The 14455-nt window shown below is 37.6% G+C and overlaps 1 protein-coding gene across 1 annotated transcript in view; it reads left to right on the top strand.

Moving 5' to 3' along the window:
• The window catches only part of IKZF3 (IKAROS family zinc finger 3), a 111905-nt gene that overhangs the window by 37254 nt on the left and 60196 nt on the right, over window positions 1–14455 (top strand). The window contains exons 2-3 of the mRNA XM_058284169.2: window positions 6860–6913; window positions 9312–9413. Coding sequence (XP_058140152.1) covers window positions 6860–6913; window positions 9312–9413 — 156 coding nt within the window. The remainder of the gene's footprint in view (window positions 1–6859; window positions 6914–9311; window positions 9414–14455) is intronic.

Below are 14455 nucleotides of genomic sequence, written 5' to 3'. Positions count from 1 at the left end.
TCAATTCTCTGATGAACCTAAGAAGAATGTTTTAGGTTTATATTGTTTAGGGGACATTGAGTATCTTGAATGTGTATATTCGTGTCTTTTGTTAAATTTTGGAGGTTGTCAGTCATTATTTCCTTGAATATTCTCTTTGCCCCTTTCTCTCTTCCTTATCCTTTTGGGACTCCCACAATGTGTATGTTGGTAGGCTCCATAGTGTCCTGCAGGTTCTTCAGGCTCTGTTCACTTTTCTTCATTCTGTCTTCCTTCTGCTTCTCAGATTAGATGATTTCAATTGTCTTATCTTCAGTAATGAAGATAAGATTCTTTCAATAATGATTCTTTCTATTGCTAACTCCAATCTGCAGTTGAATACCTCTAGGGAATTTTAAATTTCTGTTACTGTGGTCTTCAGCTCTGTTTGATTCCTTTTCATAATTTTTATTTTTTATTTTTTTTAAGATTTATTTTTTATTTATTTCTCTGCCCTTCCTCGCCCTGCCCCTCCCCCCACTTGTCTGTGCTGTATGTCCATTCGCTGTGCATTCTTCTGTGTCCACTTTGTATTCTTGTCAACTGCACCGGGAATCTGTGTCTCTGTCTCTTTTTGTTGTGTCATCTTGCTGCATCAGCTTGTCATCTTGCTGCATCAGCTCTCCATGTGTGTGGCACCACTCCTGATTAGGCTGTGCTTTTTTCACGCTGGGAGGCTCTCCTTATGGGGTGTACTCCTTGTGCGTGGGGCCCCCCTCCACGGGGGACACCCCTGCATGGCACGGCACTCCTTGCACGCATCAGCACTGTGCGTGGGCCAGTTTATCACATGTGTCAGGAGGCCCTGGGTTTGAACCCTGGACCTCCCATGTCGTAGGTGGATGCTCTATCTGTTGAGCCAAATCCACTTCCCAATTTTTATTTCTTAATTGATATTTACTTTGTGTTCATCTGTTGTTCATCTTTTTCCTGATTTCCTTTAGTTCTTTGTCCATGTTTTCTCTTAGCTCTTAGAGCATATTTAAGGCCATTTTTAAAAAGTCTTTGGAATGTCCCAGTTCTGGTCATCATCATTGGTGATTTCTAATGCTTTAATATTTTTGCCTAAGCCATCACTTCCTGTTTCTTTGTTTGCAATTTTTTGTTGAAACCTTTGATATTTTATGATTTTATTGCTGGAATTTAGACCCTGAGGCATCTATTCCTTAAGCTTGTGTCCAGTTAGTTATTTCAGAACTTTTCTTGAATGGCAGGAGCTAAAAAAAAAAAAAGAGAAAAAAAAGAAAATACCTTTCCTTTCCCAGTCTTTGCATATTGACCTATACAAGTGCTCTTCTTTCCAGCTTAGTCATACAATGAGCTAAAAGAATAGCTGTGGTCCAAAACATAGAGGCTTCCCTGATTCTGCACGTACATCTTATCTTTGGCATGCACCTCTAGCCTGAGGAATTCCTATTTCCACAGATATAAATGTCCCCTCTTCCTTTAGAAAGTTTCCTCACAGTCCCTGGCATTACACTGTATGTCGTACTGCCAGCAATCCCTTGCTCCAGGCAGCACAGTTTGACTGCTTTCCCACAGTGTATTGTAGGAGAGTTCCATGTACTGCCTTCTCCACACAGGACAGGTTCTGGGATGCTGAATCCTTCAGGCTACCAGAAGACAGACTGAGGCAGACATACATGCTCTCAGCATGTGCACAAGGAAACCAAGACCTGGGAACCAAGCACTGGGATTATGTACTGGCTCTGTCATAGCTGGTAGAGAGTGGGTAAGGGGGCTGACCAGGGTGCCATGAGCTCATACTGCTTTTAAGTACCCCTTTTCTTTATTTGGTACAGTCCTTCAACTGTTTTTTTTTTTTTTTTTTGTAGCTGTGAGAGACATGTTTCTACCAGTTATTACTGGTTGTTCAAAGCTTCTGTTGGAATGGATCCCTGAAACATTTTACTCTGTCATCTTGATTGAGGCAGGCCTAAGAATTGTTGATTGTTCAGCCTTTTTCTTGTTGTGAGCTGCTTTCTTTAAAAATATGTGTATTTTCCCTGCCTTTGTGCTTTGCTCTAACATCTGATGGCTGCCATGTTAAAAATTTTAAATTAGGATAGAAAATAAATATAGTGGCTGTGTTTTTCAAATTTAAAAATCTGGAATATGACCTGATTATAGCCTAGATAATCTGAAATCAGTGCTATCTTGAACAGTTTTCAGTGTGTGATTGTCAGTAAGATAAAGAACAAAGAGGAGCTTTGATTTCTAGTAATGGAGGAATACCTCCTATTAAACCAGACCTCCCACAGATAATAATTAGAGTGCTGAGAGGGAAATGTATATCTATAAATGCTTATAATTAGAAAAGATGAAAGGGAAAAAATGAGTTGCTGAAGTTTTACCTTAAAAGGCTAAAAAAAGAACAAATTAAACTCAAAGTAAGTATAAGGAAGAAACTAATAAAAGCAAAAAATCAGTAAATAGAGAAACCATGCCAGAAATTGGTTCTTTGAAAATATTTTTAAAAATTTATAAGTCCCTAGATTACAAAGAAAAAGAGAATACAGATTACTAGTATCAAAAATGGAAAAGGGGAATATAATTACAGATCCCACAGATATTAAAAGGATAACAAGGAAATGTTTTGAACAAATTTTATGCCAATAAATTTAATAAATTAGATAAAATGGGCATATTCCTTAAAAAATAAAACTTGGCAAAACTATTTCAAAATGGAGTAGAAAATTTGATTAAACCTTTATTAAAGAAATTGAAATTGTTATGAAAAAACAACTCTAGATCCAAAAACTAACTACACAGAGAGAGCTATTCATGGATTGAAAGACTCTCAATAATTTTGTAAAGACTCAAACTGATCTATCCAGTGCAATCCCAATCATAATTTCTCCAGACTTTTTTGTATATATAAATAAGCATATTTTAAGATGTATATGTAAATGCAAAGGACCTAGAATAGCTAAAGCAATAATGAAAAAGAAAAAGCTAGAGGGTTTACACTACCTTACTTCAAAACTTTATTATAAATCATCAATACATTATGGTAGTGACTTAATGAAAGACAATATTTATCCTGTACCAGAATAGAGAGCCCAAAAATAGACTCATAATTTTAAAGTTGTTTGATTTTTGACAACGGTGTCAAAGAAATACAATCGGGAAATGACATTCTTTGTGACAAATGGTGCTGAAAGAACTGGATATCCAGCGGGGGAAAAAATGAACCTCAACTTCTCACACTTACATGAAAATTAACTCAAGATAATCATAGACTGAAACATAAAAGCTAAAACTATTTTTTTAAAGACTTATTTATTTTTCTACCCTTCCCCCGTTGTTTGATCTCTTGTGTCCATTTGTTGTATGTTCTTCTGTGTCTGCTTGCATTCTCAGCGCCACCAGGAATCTGTGTCTCTTTTTGTTGCATCAGCTCTTTGTGTGTGTGGCGCTATTCCTAGTTGGGCTGAGTTTTTGCATGGGGTAGCTCTCTTTGCAGGGCGCACTCCTTGCTTGGGGGGCTCCCCTATGCGGGGGGTGCCCCTGCATGGCATGGCACTGCTTGTGCGCTGCAGCACTGCATGTGGGCCAGCTCACCACATGGACCAGGAGGCCCTGGGTTTGAACCCTGGACCTCCTGTATGGTAGGCAGGTGCTCTATCAGTTGAGCCACTATTAAGCTTCTAGAAGATAAGTCAGAAGGATATCTTCATGACTTGGGAATAAAGTTTTCTTAGACTGAAAATATCCATTTTAAAATTTATATGTCAGATTTCATCAAAACTAAAACTCCTGCTTATTAAAAGATACCATTAAGAAAATGAATAAGTGGGCCACAGATTGGGAGAAAATATTACCAAAATGTGTATCTGACAAGGAATTAGTGTTGGTAAAATATCAAAAACTCTTGGAAAATAATAAAAACATAAACCAATGTAAAATGGACAAAAGACTTGAACAGACCCTCAACAAAGAAAAGCAATGAATAAGCATGTGAAAAGATGATCAATATTATTAGTTTTTTAGGGAAATGCAAGTTAAAATAAAAGTGTACCATTCTGATTTTATTCCCATTAGAATGGCTCTTATTTAAAATTCTTACATCATCAAATATTAGTGAGGATGTGGAACAACTGGAAGAACTCCCATATTTTGTGGATGGTACAATCACTTTTGAACAAGTTTTGGAAGTTTGTATTTAATTTAAACTTCCTGCCCTGTGACCTAGCAATTCCACCCCTGGTATTGACTCAAAACAATATAAAGCATATGGTCACAGCAAGCCTTGTGTAAAATGAGCATATGTTAGCCTAATCATAAGAAAAACATCAGACAAATCCCAATTGAGGGACATTCTACAAAATACCTGACCAGTACTACTAAAAACTGTCAAGATCATCAAAATCAAGGAAAGTCTGGGAAGCTGTCACAGCCAAGAGGAGCCTAAGAAGACATGACGGGGAAACGGACTTGGCCCAGTGGTTGGGGCGTCCGTCTACCACATGGGAGGTCCAGGGTTTGAACTCCTTGACCTGTGTGGAGCTGGCCCATGCGCAGTGCTGATGCGTGCAAGGAGTGCCCTGCCACCCAGGGGTGTCCCCCGCATGGGGGAGCCCCACGCACAAGGAGTGTGCCCTGTACGGAGAGCTGCCCAGCGCGAAGGAAGGTGCAGCCTGCCCAGGAATGGCGCCACCCACACTTCCCGTGCCGCTGATGACAACAGAAGCGGACAAAGAAGCAAGACGCAGCAAACAGACACAGAGAACAGACAACGGGGCGGGGGGGGGGGATTAAAAATAAATAAATAAATCTTTAAAAAAAAAGAAGACATGACGACTAACTATAATGTGGTATCCTGGATGAGCTCCTGAAACAAAAAAGGACATTAGGTGAAAATTAAGGAAATCTGAATAAAGTATGGACTTTAACAATAATGCATCAATATTGGTTCATTAATTGTGAAAAATGTACACAAGAAGTCAGTAATAGGGAAAACTAGGAGTGGGGTATATAGAATTCCCTATGCTATCTATATAATTCTTCTACAGATCTGAAACAATTCTAAAATAAAAAGTTTATTAGTTTAAAAAAAGAATAATCATAGCAGCTTTATTCATGATAGCCCAGAACTGGAAGCAGTCTAGGTGTCCATCAACAGGAGAATGGATCAGCAAACTGTGGGCTAGTCATACAATGGAATACTACTTAGCAATAAAAAAGACAAACTAGTGCGCATGCCACAGCATGGGTGTCTCAAGAAACCTCATACTGAGTGAAAGATGCCTTAGCCAAAAGACTTTTCATCATATGTCTGCATGATTCCTTTGTGTGTGGGGGGGAGGGGGGGCAGTGTTCTAGAATAGGCCAAACTAATCTATGGTTCCTGTGGCTCCCATAACAAATTATCACAAACTTAGTGGCATAAACAATAGAATTTTATTCTCTTAGTTCTGGAGGGCAGAGTCAGAAATCAAGGTGTGGGGGTGCAGATGTGGCTCAAGCAGTTGAACACTTGCCTCCCACATGGGATGTCCTGGGCTCAGTTCCTGGTGCCTCCTAAAGGAGAAAAAAAAAAAGAAATCAAGGTGTTGGCAAGGTTGTGCTCTCTGCAGGGACTCTAGGAGAGGGATTCCATACCTTGTTTCTTTTAGCTTCTGTTGGTTCCAGGTGTTCCTTGGTGTGTGACTGCATCTCACCCTGTTCCACCTTCACATGGCCTACTCTGCATCTGTCTTTTCCTCATCTGTATCTTATTACAGCACCTGTTATTAGATTTAGGGCTCACCTGGGTAATCCAGGATTGGCTCATCTCAAAATCCTTAATTACATCTGCAAAGACTTTCTAAATCAGGTAACTTACATTCACAGGTTCCAGGGATTTGGACGTGGACATATCTGTAGGAGAGCTACCATTCAACCCACTACAATATCTTATGATCTGTACATTTCACTTTATGTAAATTTTATCTAAAAAAACCCTTGCAAACAAATATTGAACTCTAGTTAATGATTGGCATGCTAAAGTGTTGGAGATGAAGTAAACTGATATCTGCAACTTATTTTGAAATGCAACCAAAAATGTAAATGGATTGATGAGGGAAGCAGATGTGTCTCGAGCAGTTGAGTGCCACCTTCCCACACGGGAGGTCCTGGGTTCAATTCCCATGCCTCCTAAACAAGACAAACAATGAGCAGATATCAAGCAAAAAACAATGAGCAGACAACAAGCAAAAACAAATGAGCAGGGAGCAGATGTGGCTCAAGCAGTTGAGCTCCCACCTCTCACATGGGAGGTACCAGGTTTGGTAAGAAAAAAAAATGATGAGTAAAAAACCACAAAACAATGAGCAGACAAGGAGCGCAAACAACAAGCAAACAGACGAGGGAGCCATCTCAGGTGGGGGAGGGGGGAAGCAGATTGATAATTGGACTGAGTGATGAATAGGTGGATAGATATGTGATAAATAGCAAAATGTTAATTGTAGAATCTAGTTGGTGGGTTCATGGGTGTTTATTGTACAAATCTTTTAATTTTTCTTTCTGTATGTTTGGAAAATGTTCATAATGTTAGGGGTAAAAAGAATAAAGGAGCTCTGAAAATCTAATAAGATTCATTTTTTACTCATTTTGGTATAAATAGATCCCTGTGTTGTTTCTTTGGCAGAAAGCTCTTAGAATAACATTGCTGTGTAAATTTATTCTTTCCATTTTTCTAGAGGCAGTTTTAGGAAGGCTATAAAGGAAAAATTGTCCTCCTCTGAAGAGGAACTCTTCTGCTAGGATTTCCAAAATGCTACCCTTACTAAGTGTGGAATGTGCAGATCTGAAGAAGTTTACTCTAAGTAGCTAATATTTACAACGCTTTTCTTTTCAGATATACAACCAAATGTGGAACTGAAAAATATTCAGGAGCAGTCGCTGCCCACAGGTAACATCGGGTTTTAACTCTCTAGCTGTATACCTTTATTGGAAAACCCAAAGGGAGGCGGACTTGGCCCAATGAATGGGGCGTCTGCCTACCACATGGGAGGCCCATGGTTCAAACCCCGGGCCTCCTTGACCCGTGTGGAGCTGGCCCATGCACAGCGCTGATGCGTGCAAGGAGTGCCCTGCGACGCAGGGGTGTCCTCTGCATAGGGGAGCCCCATGCACGGGGAGTGCACCCCGTAAGGAGAGCCGCCCAGCACAAAAGAAAGTGCAGCCTTCCCAGGACTGGCACTGCACCCACGGAGGACTGACGAAGCAAGATGACTCAACAAAAGGAAATACAGATTCCTTGTGCCACTGATAAGGATAGAAGCAGTCACAGAAGAACACACAGTGAATGGACACAGAGAGCAGACAACTGGGGTCGGGGGAAAGGGGAGAGAAATAAATAAATAATAAATCTTTAAAAAAAAAAAAAAAGGAAATACCAAAGGAAGAGGAATGTTCTTATTCTGATTGCTCTGAAAATGCTATAGGAATGGGGGGAGGGGGTACACAGGGGAATGTGGTTGTCGCTTCCTGATTCAAAAATAAATCATCCATTTAGATCATACAAGTTCTTTGACATTATAAGACCAAACCACACCCTGCCTGTATCACTGCTGGATTTTTTTTTTTTAATTTTTAATTGATTTGGATTAAGACAGTTTTTGTTTTTGTTGAATAAAATAGCAACGTGTATTTGAATGACTTGTGTTTTTCACTCTAGAACAGTAGTCAACAAATTTTTCCTCCAAAGGCCAAATAGTAAATATTTTAGACTTTGTGGGTAAGATATGGTTTCTATCACATATTCTTTGTATCTTTTACAAATCTTTAAAAATGTAAACATTCTTAGCTCCTGGGCCCATATCAAAACAGGCCACACTGGATTTGGCTGTTGGGCCATAGATTGCCAGCCCCTGCTCTAGAATACCATAAACATTTAAAATAATTTATTTCCTAAAAATAAGTTTTCTCACTTTTTTTGAGTCAAAGTTTGTTATATTATAAAACTTATCACTTAAGTGCCTTTTTATGTTACAGTGAGTTGTAGTCTCATGTTTTAATTGCACCTGTACCTCCTATTAATTGTTGAAGAGTGCACTCTATTTTAGTCATCTCCAGCTTGAGAAAAGTGAGCCACTATTTAGAGTAGTATATTGGAGTTTATAGATTATACATTATAATATGTAGAAATTAGAAATTTTACATATTTGTAAATCAAAAACCAGTCCATGATGATTTTCAGGGACACTTAAATAAGAGTTTATGAATTGTGTTTCCATTTTATCCCTGCATTCCAGTACCTGTCCTGTTCCATGAGCTCATTCATGACTACGGCTGAAACAAATGCCATTGTAGAGCTTCTGGTCTTCTCCCCTATTTCAGCCCAACTTAAATGCCACAGGATTCAGTGTCTTTAACAACTTGTTGCATGCAGTTTTATTCAGAATAAATATTTTATTGAATTTTGGAAAGCATTTTGATAGAAAGTGGGTAGCTTTTCATTTAATTGCTTCTGTTCTCTTTTTTATTAAGCTTCTGTGCTTATCTGTGAAAATAATTCCAGCCCTACATTATTCCTTTTTTCCTTCTAGTATTATCAGTACTTATTATACAAAATTGTCTTTCCCTTAAACTTGATTTTTAATAAATTTGCTTTTTCTTAAACATTATGATGTCTGTTGACTTTCTTAAACTCTTATGATGTCTGTTGACTTTCTCTTATGTTTTCCCATAATATTTTCTTTTAATCCCTTCTCCAAGTCACCCTTACATTATAGTTGTGTATTTATCTTATCTACATCTGCAAATTACAAGCTCCTCAAGGACAGGAATTATGACTTCTTCATATCTGTAGCCTTGTACTGACATTTAGTAAATGTTAGGAAAATAAACTTGGGGACTAATGTCTTTTCCATAAAAACATAAGTTTACAGGCTTTCTCTCAGGAAGACACCTTTCTCAAATTGGGTTATGCCAATATTTTCAGGTTCATTATTTCTTATCATTACATATTAATACTTTTTGGTCATAAACAGCAATCGCATCTTACCAAACATTTTGAGACAAATACCAAAGGAGAGAAAAATTTCTGTCCAGAAGGATTTGTGTGTATTTTAACTCAGGTGAAAGAAATATTCAAGAAACTAGTGTCTAATGGAAAGGTACAGGAACCTGGGCTTATTTTTAAACCTCAAACATTTTCACATACATCCTGCTTGGGGTGTATGTTAAAGAGGTACTGTATTACTAAGGGATTGTCAGAGCTGAAAATTGAATGGGATCTACTTAAAACATGTTTATAAAAACCCATTAAAGTTGATGTCCTGGTTAAAACTCTTTTTGTCTTTTAGATGGTGCAGTGAATCTGAATAATAACAATTTAACCAAACCTCAGGAAATAGAAAATGTGGACAGTGCAGAAGGCCCAGCCAATGGAGATGAAGATATAGGAGGTGAGCCACAGTGTACAAACTAAAAGCTAATGTTTATAGATATAGGTAAGATTTAGCATGTAGAAGAAACCAGGGCCTCTCCAAACTTGCATTTGTGGATATAGATGGAAATGACTCAGTTTTGCTCATTTTACAAATATTTGTACTTAGTAGTTTATTATAGAATATCAGCAAATTTTGGGAATTTAGAAATGTTCAAGTGTTCAAGCTTATATTAACTTTAGTTTTTAAAATAATGTTTATGTTACTCATTTCCATTTTAAAAATAATATAATACAAAGTTTGGGAAGACCTACCTCTATCCTGCCACCCAAAGATAGTCTCTTATTAGCATTTTGAAATATTTACTTCTAGGCTTTTTTTGTGAACTTTACATAATTTAAAAAAAAACTTTAAAAAGAAGGTTTTATTTATTTATTTCCCCCCTTCCCCTCCCCTGCTGTTTTTTTTTTTTGCCTGTGTCCATTCGCTATGTAATCTTCTGTATCTGTTTCTCTTTTTGTCTTCTCTTCTCATTTTTTCCTCCTCTATAATTCACTGGGATTCGATCCTGGGGACCTCTGATGTGGAGAGTTATACCACCTCAGTTCCTGGTTTGTGCAGCACTTCACCTTGACTCTCCCCTTCGTCTCTCTTTTGGTGTGTCATCATCTTGCTTTGTGATTCACTTGTGCAGGCACTGGCTCACTGCCTGGGCCTTTGGCTCACCACGTGGGCACTGGCCCTCCACAGGGTACTCGGCTCGCCATGGAGGCACACTTTCTCTTTTTCTTTTTCACCAGGAGGTCCAGAGGTCGAACCCAGGTCCTCCCATATGGTAGGCAGAAGCCCTATCACTTGAGCCTCATCTACTTCCCAGCATTACATAATTTGAGCACTATATTTATATTACCATTGCACACATTTCATTCTAATATTTATATTCATAAATCACTATTGCCTTATGAATGTCAGTCAGATATCATCATAAATGTGACTTCTTTAGAGATGCTTTTCATGACCACCCATTTACTCTCTTCTAAAACAGACCCTATTTTAATCCTCTGCATGGCACTTTCCACAGACCATTTTGGAGGTTTTTTGTTTATTTCTTTGTCTCTTTCCCTTCACCCTTCATGAGCTGGGATCTTGATATCTTTTTTACTGCTAGTTATTTGCAGCACCTAGAACAATGTCTGGTCCATAGTATGTATGCAATAAATGTTTGTTGAGTGAATGACTAAATGAAATCCCTAGGTTAATCATATGTATCTATGTATATATGTGTTTCTTAAAAGAAAATAAAAAGAGAGAAGTTTCTTGAGAGCTTTTTCTTTTTCTTTCATTTCTTAAATATCTCTTAAAAAGGCCAAGAAGTAGAGTTCTTGTCTAAAACTTCTGAGATTCAAATCACAGTGTCAACTAATATTCCAGCTCTGCCAAGCTGTACATTAATTTGTGCTGGTTCCTAACCACAAAGACTGAAAAATGCTGCCTGGCACAGGATGTGGTCATTAGTGCTGAGGAAAGGTATATGGTGTTCTACCAGCTTCATGCAACTTCTTGAAGTGACATCCATGAAGTCACACTCAGAATGAGGCAAATGATAACTGTGCCTTTGGCTTGCAATTTTCTGAGCTAGGGTTTCTGAATCCTGCTAGGTAATACCATTAAGTTTGTGTTTGAAATGGTGATCCCTGTACAACTTTTGGTCTGGGAACCTATAATTTATGTTAGAATGTTTTCAGGTAGTTGAAAAAAAAAAGTAAGAAACACTAAATACCTGAACATAAACAAGAAACCAAATATTTTCCATTTATCGGTAGGAATGTAAAACAAAATTTATAAAAACCCAAAGCCAAGGACTTTTCTAGGAACCCATAAAATAAATTGCAGGCCTTCAGCCACTATGTCTGTGCATTTGACCCTGTTCCAGAAATGTTACATAAAGAGAAAATAAAAGAGATTCTGTCTCTGTGATCCACTCAGTTTGGGTATTCTTTAATTATTACAGCTGCCTATGCCATTTCTGTCCCACACCTCCAATTATATGTCAATGGGTTAATGGGATATTTGTTACAGAAATTCTTTTTTTCCCAGCTGCTAGAGGTTGGTAGGTTCATGCACTTCTTGGTAGAGACTAGATCATTCTGCAGTTCTTTGATCCATTATTTTGTGATTAACCACCAGACTTATTACTGTGCTATTAATATTGGCACTTAATCTGGGTTATATACCCTTGGGAAAGGTGTTTACCAGGCCCCTGCTTTTTAAAAAGATAGTATATGATCAGTATGCACAAAGTATACATACTAAATTATTTTTGAAATTATAAAAATTATTTTTTTAATGTAATTGAAAAGTGGCATTGCCTGATAGCAAATATACCTAGTGCACAATAGGGAACTTCTGCCATACCCAATGTGGGGAAACTTTGGGACCAGAATTAGGATTGTACTTTTGAAGGTGATTGGCGAAATTTAGCTGCAATGTAGTAACAATTATCAAAACTTTGAAGCACGCCTTACAGAATCCTATTCTATTTAAGTTTAATGTGAGCTTTTAAAAAAATGTCCTCTGAAAGGTTTTAGAAACTAAGACCTTGGAATGTTTTAACTTCAGAATTATTGACATATTTAATTTATATGTTTAAAGAAATGATGTGTCATGTACATCTTTATAGGTTTCCAGCTCTTAGAAAATTGTTTTGTAGGAAAATTTCAACTCCTAATAGAAGTACTCACTTTATTTTGTTCTCCATACTCTTACAGAAAGATTAATTTTTAGGAGGGAAACGTCTTTACCTAACTAGATTTGTTGTTTGAAAAATGAAAAAAATATTTGGAAAAAAACATTTTAAAAGCTATTACATTTAGCATAAATTCACTTGGGTGTAGCTATGTTCTAATAAAACTTTAGTTACAAAATGTGGCTGTGGACCAGATTTGTGCAGACTTCAGGCATTTTTATGAACTAAGAAAGCTTCTGGTCTTCAGAAGGATCATTAGTCATATAAAGATTTTAAAGCGCATCACACTAAATATGGAAAAAAATTAGAAAAAAATAGATATCACTAACAGCTGTTTATCCCATGCATATATAGTTGTTATAGTTCCATACCACTAAAACTGACATAGATTAATTAGACAGGAACAAAACCATGTATGGATTAAATGTTGTGTTACTATTTAATTGGTCCCTCTTTATTCCTGAAATTTTTTATCTGTTTGACTAATGCACTGGAGATGTTTAAGTCAACTCAAATTTATTTCCTCTATGTGGCCTTCTTGTACTATTCCAGCTCTTGTTCCTTTCCATTTTCCTCTCTGAGTATTGCTTAAGTTGAAATTTTGGAGTTTGTTTGATTAGCAGTTAAATACCTGCTTATATTCCAATATGAGAAGCTGGAGTTGGTATATGACAAGCTTTCACTCTAATTACATAATAAATTTTTTGGACAAAAAGAGTCTTAGTAGCCAGTATCACATCTTTCTAAAAATATTTAGCTCTGAAATGTTATAATTCAACTTCATTGAAATGAAGAGATTCGGGGTTCTTTTTCCAGCCTGCCCATTGATTGATACCTACGAACAATGATTATTTCTCTTTGTAGTAGTGACCAAATGCAACTGTTGAAGACTAATCTAGAGCTGTAGAAAATAACCCAGGGAAGCCTATGTCTTTATGTTTTTAAAAGCTGATGCATTCCGGGTGTGTTATAGGCACCTTACTGAATGCAAAGTATATTGAAACCTTCTTATTGGATCTGAAATGTCAGTGAGATACCATGATGTCAAAAGCCGAAGTTAAAACAATATCATAACATCTCATGAGAAAGAATATTTCCATTGCTTGTATGTGGCCCATGTTTGCAAGGAACATGGTAAAATAAAAGCCTTCTGGATATCAAGGCCAGAGGTAAAATATGTCTAACATTGGTACACCCAGGGATGTAAGTAGGGAGAGATGAGAAACAAGATGGTAGAATGTCATTCCAGCAAGCCCCAGTAGAAAAGAAATGTAAACTGAGAGAGAAATAACCGGTAGAACCTTCACAGCTTTTTTCAGTCCTTCTTTCTTTGAAATTGGATCCCCATCTTTGCCATTTACCACTTAGAAAATAAAAGGAAAGATTCTGCCTGTATGTTTAACTACTTAGAAAATAAAAGGAAAGATAGCAGCCTGTATGTTTTTTTTTTAATAGATAGAGGTTGTGATTCTACATGCATGTGCTGATGGCATTTTTTTTTCCCTCTTTGAATCATCAGAGAATTTGGCTACTGATCCCCTGCATTTAACTCTCTGCTGGCCTCCATTTTCCTGCAGCCCCAAAACTGCCACCATCTCTTTCTCCTTCGCCAGTTGTTTGTTCTGGAGAAAATAGGGACAAAAAGTGTGTGCTATATCTCAGGTCCCTGTCAGCACCAGCTGTTTACCCTGCCTGAGTCACACAGTTACACTTCATCTCCCAACTCTCCACAGCTGAACATTACATCTTCACAACACCTACGTGAAATAGATTTCTTTTACATGAACTGTACATAGTGGCCAAATCCATGGATTTATTTATTTCTGACTTACGAGTTATGAGCCTTTTCTGAGTCCATAAGAAAATTTGAATTTTATCATTTTTTGAAAGGCCTTAAATTTTCTCTATTGTGACACCTTGTGTGGTGTAGCTACTTAAACCAAAGATAAGAACTTTAATTACAAAGTTTGCTGGGATAAAAAAATTCTTCTCCCTATAGGAGAGCTCTAGCCTTCAGTAGCTTTCCATGTCATAGGCTCCATCCCTTTTGAGGTGTACAATTTTTTTGCATTCATGAGAAGTACAAATTACTTTGATGCTTCTTAAGCAGAGGGGGGGTGGCGGGGCACTACAGGCCACATTTGTGGTTTATGGATGCTAATTACTGCTACATTTAGACTGTGAAGGGAGGGGTCTATGACTGGAGCAAGCTGGGAGAGACCGAGTCAGCCTCGCTTTGGCACTCGCTGAGGTTCCAGCGGTGCTGCTCAGCACACGCAAATAGATGCTTCAAAAGGAAGTGCCGTTTTTTATC

This window comes from Dasypus novemcinctus, chromosome 21 (genome assembly GCF_030445035.2).
Source record: "Dasypus novemcinctus isolate mDasNov1 chromosome 21, mDasNov1.1.hap2, whole genome shotgun sequence".
In the NCBI taxonomy this organism is placed as follows: domain Eukaryota; kingdom Metazoa; phylum Chordata; class Mammalia; order Cingulata; family Dasypodidae; genus Dasypus; species Dasypus novemcinctus.
This window is presented reverse-complemented; position numbering and strand designations above follow the sequence as displayed.